This window comes from Lipotes vexillifer, unplaced genomic scaffold (genome assembly GCF_000442215.2).
Source record: "Lipotes vexillifer unplaced genomic scaffold, Lipotes_vexillifer_v1.1 scaffold756, whole genome shotgun sequence".
NCBI lineage: Eukaryota > Metazoa > Chordata > Mammalia > Artiodactyla > Lipotidae > Lipotes > Lipotes vexillifer.
Genome location: NW_006773042.1, coordinates 2,499,656 through 2,507,882, shown reverse-complemented (window position 1 = coordinate 2,507,882; position 8,227 = coordinate 2,499,656). Strand labels below are relative to the sequence as shown.

The following is an 8,227-nucleotide window of genomic DNA, read 5'->3' as shown; positions in this document are numbered from 1 at the left end:
TGCAAGTCCAGGCTCCCTGCCTCACTTCTCAGACACCACAGTCTGGCCAGGAGGGAAGACCTGGCTCCCTCTTCTTTGTTGCTGTGGCTGGCGAGTGGGGTTACAGTTTTTTCTGTGGCGTTGGCTAAAGAGGGCTATTATTGTATTAAATTGTTTTTCTGTCTTGTTAGGCTGTCCCTTTCCTGGTCCTTTGGTTAGAGAGAGCAAGCTTTTTGGGGGCTCTTTTATCTGTGCCTATTGGCATTTCTGTGTCATGGGGCTTCTTCAGCCCCAAGTATGGTATATATGAGACAAAAGAAAAACAGGAAACTCACTCCCATGTCCTTCTTTGGGTCCCAAGATTCCTAGCCAGTCTACCTTCTTTCCATCTTTCAGAGTCTTCCTATGTGTGTTTTATATATATAATGTCCAGGGTTTTCAGCAGTATTTAGTGGGAGGGTTAGGGAAAAGTATATCTACTCCAACTTCCTGAAAAAAAGTCCAGAAGATAGTATTTTAAACACTAAGGCTATTACATTTTCAATTATTACAATTAAATCTTTTTAAATACTTACCAAAAGGCTTCAGTTTCCTCTTATCTATTAGCTTCTAAGTGAATTTCTGGGATATACAGTCATAATTTGGTTTGTAGATACAAAAAAGAATTTTAATCTGATTTAGTTATAGAGAGAAAATATCATTTCCTTTCAGCCAGTAATGATATCAAGATGATATATAATTCCCTATCAGGTGAATTAGAAGTGAATAAATCATATTAGATGCATCAAGGTGAAAAGATGAATAAAAATAAAAAGATTTAGGCTGAGCTCTGCTTTGAATGCCAAAGACTAAGACAACTGTGATATTTTGGTTTTTTACAAGTGGATAATTATATGTTTGCCTAGTATAATACCACTGGTATCTTTCATTGTTACTCTGAGCCATCTTTAAATAAGGAACAGAATAAAATAATTTTATTTTAATTCCAGGTATTCATATCCACTAAGACCACGTGGGTCACTGTTTCCTACTTTGGGAACCATTACACCCCTTCACATTGCCCAAACTCCTCTGAAACAGGGCCTCTTGCTCCTCTCTGAACATAATCCACATCTTCCCATAGGTTGCCTGAGCTCTGCTTGGAAGATGTTCTCACCTTTCCCGTTACCCTCTCAAAGCCTTCCACCCCCATCTCTCGGGGTCTATCTCCAAAATGCCAACCTACAACCTACCCTGGGAATGGACTGCCAGTTCTTTGGGAAGGCAACACTTTAACTCAGTCTTAAAAGATGAGTTAGAACTACTCAAAGGTGGGGAGCTGAGCAAGGAAGGAAGGGAGGAGATGTAGGGCATTCGCATGCTTTGTTGGCAGAAGGGGTTAAAGAGTTAAAGAACAGAGGGCAACCACCTGACATATGTCTGCAAACTACCAACAGCTTAATACTGGCATAAATTCTGAGACAAGGAGTGGTGGGAAATGAGGCTAGACAGGGACTATATATCGCATTAGGAAGGATTTGTATTTTGTGAAAAATTTTATACTTCTTCAGTAGAAGATGGGGTGCTCCTTAAGTGTACTGTATAGAAAATTACATAGCTAGAATTGCAATTTGATACATACTCAAAGCCCTCTGGTTATAGCCCTGATCTGTCTTCACAGCTTTTATTTCCGTTGCTCTAATATGAGGTCACAAACTCTCATCAGAGGAAGGACTGGCTCTTCCTTGAACACAGTCTATAACTGCCCCGCTTGATGAACTCGCTCAGGAAAAGCAAGGCCCATTTTACCTCTCCTCTGCAAAAATACATATAATGCTCTTCCAAAGTAGTTGTGAGGATTAATGAGCTAACGCGTGAAAGCGCCCAGTTTACCGTTTGTCAGTTAGGAGACAATCAATTTTCTTCCTTCCTCCTGGCACTTATCTTAATCTACTTTGAAGTACAATTATATGTGTACCCCTGCTACAAGACTGCAAAATCCTTTAGACTGTGTCTAAAACCGTGGCTCTAAACGAGGGGCAGTTTTGCCTTTGAAGGGATGTATGGCAATGTCTGGAGACATTTTGGATTATCTCAATTATCAACTGTCTCGATCATAGGATGTTAGTAGTTATACATCCTATAATGCATAACAGAGCCCACAAAAAAGAGTTACTCAACCCAAAATGTCAGTGGTGCCAAGGTTGGGAAACCCTGGCTTGGTTCATCTTTGTGGCCCGGGCGGCAGTTAGCAGAGTTGCATGTTATAGGAAGTATTCAGAGCTGTAAGGAATTCTTTGAAACTACTTTTCTGTAGGTAAATTTATAAATTGCTGTGAGGGAGTAAAAATTAAATTAGAAATGTATTTGGTGTACGAAAATTGAAAGGTAACAGAGGTTTATGAATCTTCATTAATTTGGGAGAAACCAATTTCCATTTGTATTTAGAGGTGACCAATTTAAAAGGTGAAGTTCTCTTAATCAGCAAGCTTTTGTAATGAAATGCAGCAGGATTTACTTTTATATCAAAGTCACTCCCCTGATAGTTAAAGAATGCAACCGAATACAATTAAAAGATCACTGGTAAGCAAAATACAGTGCCTTGGCTGCATTCTGGGAGAGGAGTACAGTTAATAATCTAGATTCTAGTGACACTTTAATGAGAAGTTTAAACTCACTGGCCCTGAATCTCAGAATTTATCAATGCTCTTTACCTAGGTTTTCATTTAAAAGTAATTAAGTGGTGAGTGAAAATCAAGAGAAAAGTTTGTGATTAGGAAAAAAGTTGCTTTGTAGATAATTCAAGTAGTAAGTATTTTAAACTGAAAAGAAGAGATAAACTACTGATAAATCTATGGCATTTAGCCACAATGGCAAGGCCTTCCTGTGGAGGAAGAAGGGGAGATATAGGCAGTACCCAGGGGATTTAACCAAACCCATAGCCTCTTTACCTCGCCACAGTCGGATCCAGCACCCATGACAGAGTACGCATGGGACTAGGTCACTCAGTGAGACAGGCATTTTCATGGGCCCTGGTGCATAAAAGATTAAGAAGTGTTAATCTGTTTCTCCATTATCTGTGAAAATGCTCAAATCACTGTGTGATTTTGTTTGGTCAAATCAGTATCTTTGCTAAAGCCAAATAGGATACACTGGTTTTTAATAGTACCCTGTATTCTAAAAATAAGTCCCATAAAAACAGTAACCTGATGATTCCATTATATAAGGAGACTGTTCTTACTATCACGATTTTATTGCCAATAGCAAAATATACTTCAAAAAGAAAAATGCTTATTTGATGACTTTTCTAACATATTTTTAAAAACCTAAGTGCTAATGTAGCATCAGGGGTATGTTATCTAGCTCTCTGTTACTATGTGTAGTGGTTCAGATACTACACTTGGGGGTGGGGGGCAGCGGGTCCACTGTCCCTCTCATCCAGGGTCTGAAAACAAAAGCTTGAGGAGAATATTTTGCGTAAGTCTGCTTTCTCATTCATTGCTCTCTCTTAAGCAGGGTCACTGTTTCTGTGCCAGGAAAACCACTGTTTAATCTCATGCCAGATCTCTTTGGAAAAGAACAGAATCTGCCAGAACGTGCTTTCTTTCTCAAACTAAAATTAAAGATTTTCTAAAGTTCCTTTTAACCGGACCTCTGTCTCCAAATAGTTCTTCCCATTAAATACCTATCAGTGTACCCTCTGACTTAAAATGTTCCACTCACACCTTCCAGAAATATTGCAATCTGTCAGCTAATGGAAAACAAGTTCATTAGGTTTATCACAGCAGCAACTTTTTGTCCTGTACCTTAGCTTCCTAATTGAAGACTGTAGCCTTTTTCCCAAGGTTCCCTTCCCCAATGCCAAATACTCAGTAGGATCAATGCCTGTCTGAAATGTCACCATGAAAAATTTTAATCACTGTCCTGAGGACATGCCTTTAAGGATTCCTCCAAACAGGATTATTTTGGGAAAAAAATTTTCCATATATCAGGAAATTAGTTTGCTTCCTTATACCAGCACTCATTATTTGACTAAATAATTATACTTACATGAAGGAATACAAAACTACACCACCTGAGGGGACATATATCAAAGGGCTTTACTGTGCTCCTTCACAGATACTATTTCAGTGAGCAAAGACTTCCCTGACCACAGGGACCTCTGCTGTATGCTTCAGAAAGGATGCTCTGATGTGTGCAATCCCAGTCAAATGCGTTGTGATATTCCTTACAGTTACCCACCCCGTTGCTCCTCTGTATCATGTCATCTTAACTATACTCGGTATGTCCTGGTTCCTGTTACTGGTCTAAATAAGAGTTTTTCTTACTTACAAAGTGTTGAGGCAACATTTCACGGAATCTCCTTAATATTTTTCTCTCAAAACATTTTTCTGATAGTCAGCAGGAGTCCAATTTTAGAATCTTAGGCTCTGGGCTAATGAAAAGTGAATTAGAAGTTGACTGGCACAAATGCAAATGCTAATCCATTGATGAATGGCCATAATTCTGTATTTTTCCTCTGGACCTAAAATAACTTGTTGTAGATTGCCTGGCAATTAACAAATCTTAAACATAAATGCAGAACAAAGGAAAACAGAGTAATATATTCATTTATAAGGCACATTATACGAATCAAGAATCCACAATGGAGTCCAGATCCAGTCTGATGAACTATTTTGGAACACTGAATCTAGTCAAAACCACGTGCCTTTGAAAAGTTGCTCCCCCAGTGAGCTCCAGTACTGTCGCCTTTGCCACATGTCTAAAGCGTCTTTGTTTTGTTTCAGCTGGCAGGGTTCATCTACGCCTGTTATGTTGTGAAATGTATAACTGAAGAAGAGGACAGCTGTAAGTATTAAAGCTCTATTCTGCTTCTTTCAAGCTCAGAGCATCTCCTCTACTGCCTCTTACCTGCTTTCCTACTTCTCAGACAATATCCCTTAACACATCATTAGAATAGGGACTAAGTCCTTTGTACCCATTAGGCTAAAATGTTTTTCATAAAAGTATCCAGCATATAGATAACTAATCAGTTTCACCCAGGACTACAAATCCCAACAATCAACAATTTGCAATAGTTCCAAAAATTCTCACAAGAACTGACTCCAGATTGATTCAAGAAATTTGTCTTCATGAAACCAAATGTTCATATTTCCTATTCTTTCCTACAGTTTGATACAAATAGCTAGAACTTTATGTCAGAGTCTCAGCATTCAGCACTACTGCTTGATCCAGAGTTTAAATGGAGGTACCCTCTCACAAGACTCTAAGTGGCTCTATTGCCCTCTGCTCTTCTAAAAATTGGCAGGTAGAAGGTTTCACTCCTTCCTTGCCCCCTAAGGATCTGAAAGAGGAGGATTGGACAAAGTACTTCAGTGCTCTCTGGGTACTTGCCCATACAGCTATATTTATTCTGAGGAAAAATCAGAGCTGGGAATCATTTTTCTTGGTTTCCAAAGATATTCATAATGATTGGGGTGTTGAGACAGTGGAGGAAAAGATGAGGATCCACTGCTCTGTTAATAGGATGATTTGAGGAAAATACTCAAAGAGAAATATGTGTTTCTTCTTCACTTTCCAGTCATACTAGAAAGAAGGAGGCTGTATCATGTGATTCATTTCGAGGAGGCACATTCTCAATCATATTCACACACGATGTAAAATTAGGAATATACAGTGCATAGTTTTTTATTGTTGTTTGCAAAAGGAAATGATAGTCCTTTACAAATAAGCGTCTGTAAAACACTCCTCTATGTATCAAGTGCTATGTCAGTTTCCGGATATTTTAAGATGAGTAGGGACTTCCCTGGTGGCGCAGTGGTTAAGAATCCGCCTGCCAAGGCAGGGGACACGGGTTCGATCCCTGGTCCGGGAAGATCCCACATGCCGCGGAGCAACTAAGCCCGTGTGCCACAACTACTGAACCTGCGCTCTAGAGTCCGCAAGCCACAACTACTGAGCCTGCGTGCCAAGAGCCCGTGCTCCGCAACAAGTCACTGCAATGAGAAGCCCGCGCACCACAGCGAAGAGTAGCCACCGCTCACCACAACTAGGGAAAGCTCGCGCACAGCAACGAAGACCCAACACAGCAAAAATAAATAAATAACTTTATAAAAAAAAAAAAAAGATGAGTAATATGCAGTCTTTTACTTCTAGGAATTAAGCATTTTGTAGGGGAAAGAAACATGTGAACAAATAAGTATAATAAAGCTCTGTAGAGTGTACAGTGTGGGGAGTTAGGAAAGGAATCAGGAAAGGTTTCATAGAGAAGGACACTCTTGAGCTTGGTCTTGGAAAATAAATAGATATTTGGATAGCTGATACGGGAGTAAGGTGATCCCAGGCAAAAGGTGAAAAAGAACCAAGACATATCACAGCCTGCCATGTTGGGGGCAGAGCAGTCAGGTTAATATGACTGAATTATATCCTGTGCTAGAGGTGGGTACCCAGAGATGACTAGAAAAGATGAGATAGTAGAAAAACGGTTATGACAGAGTAAGGAGTCTGGACTTTATTTTGTATAGCACGATGGCCAATCAATTGGCAGTTAATAGAAAGAATAACAATCAGAAATGCACTTCAGAAAAAACATAATGGCATCAGTATGAAGGAGAGACTTGAACGGGAGGGTCGAGATTAAGGAAAGACAGACAGATTAGGACACCGTGAAAATGACTGAGATATGAGATGATGAGGGTCTGGACTAAGCCCAGTGTTGGAGAGGGAGAGGATAGATATGTTATTAAACATAAAAATAATACTGATTAATGGGCTATGGATGGGTATTATGTAAGGGGTAAGGAAGAGACTGATAGATTTCTGAATTTCTGATATGAGTGAATGGATAGATGAAAATGTCACTTGAGAAAAGTAGAATGGGGATGCAGCAACTGGTTCAGTTTGGAAAGGTTAAGCTTGAGGTGCTTAACGAAGATGCAGGAGAAGATATCTAGTAAGCACTTGTCCTATGCCCAAAAGATTTATTCTGTTGGAAGGGTAAATATTAGGAAAGGTTAAAGATATATGGATTTTAAAATGTATGGACTCCACAAACTATGTAAGTTCATTCAGCTATTACCATTCAGTGTCTTTGTGCCAAATCCTTGATGAGTCTATAGGTTAAGTTTCATATGGGAATTGAGCTTTCTCTAAACTATAATGTTTTATTTTATTTCACAATGATGTCTGCATTTTTATCTTCAGAAAAATACTGACACACCAAGTCTCCTAGACAGATAATCGGTATCTCTCCAGAATAGTACCTCCCAAGCGGGATCCCAGAAATGCTAGTCCATAAGCTATACTGCTCAAAAAAGATTCCAAAGCCAAGTAAGTTTGACACTGAAAATTTACAATGCACATTTATGTATTAACATCTCTGAGAGTACTACAATAAAGAAGTATGTCCAATTTGTCCTAATCCAGTTTTGTTTTAACCATATTGTGTTGGATGAGATACAGTGAGGCCAGAAGTCGATCAAAGAGAGAAACCAAAAAAGGTTTTACTACATTCACGGTTCCCTAGGGAGAACACAGCATGCCATGCAGGGCCACTCAGGGAAAGCATCATCGTGGGTCATGAGGCAGAGAGAGAGAGAGAGGAGAGAGAGAGAGGGAGGGAGGAGAAAGAGAGAGAGACACACACACACGCAGAACTGTAAGCAAGTGCTTTTATTGTGGTTTCCAGGGAAAGGACCAGGCAAGGCAGGGTAAAAGGGTTTAGGATTGGCTAAGTTTGAAAGAGGTCCCCATGAAATTCATGTTCACTGTGAGTGTCAGAGAAAAAGGTTTGGGGCTATCTAAGGTCTCCAGATGTTTTGGGTGGGCCAGGCTTAACTTGGGAACAGCCTGTGGTCATTCTGTAGATGTTAGAGCATTTTACAGAAACTAAAAGTATAGTTAATATCCCAAACATTTGAACACAGAACATTTTTTCATTAGAAATCTTAATATCCCAGGGAATTATAATTCCAGGGAACTCATTTTAGGGAATTCTGCCCTAGGTCAAGTTTTGGTCAAAGCCATGTAAATCCAAGGGGATGTGAAGTCACAAATATCTTTTGGAAGATAAGGCTTATCTTTCAAGCATCTAATAAACTGTTTTCCATAATGCTTATGCCTTTTTATGTATTTTGACCACAACTCCTTAAGTGTCTTTATTAATCTAAAAGAAAAGCAGACTTATCATAGATAATTTTTCTAATTTTAGTCTTTTTGCTCAGTGAGTAAGATATGAACTACTTTCCTTTTTTTTTTTTTTTTTTTTTTT

At 39.2% G+C, this 8,227-nt stretch overlaps 1 protein-coding gene across 1 annotated transcript in view; it reads left to right on the top strand.

Annotated features, from left to right (window-relative positions):
* NKAIN2 (sodium/potassium transporting ATPase interacting 2) overlaps positions 1-8,227 on the top strand; it is a 547,495-nt gene that overhangs the window by 516,511 nt on the left and 22,757 nt on the right. The window contains exon 4 of the mRNA XM_007447977.1: positions 4,746-4,806. Within this exon, the coding sequence (XP_007448039.1) occupies positions 4,746-4,806 (61 nt within the window). The remainder of the gene's footprint in view (positions 1-4,745; positions 4,807-8,227) is intronic.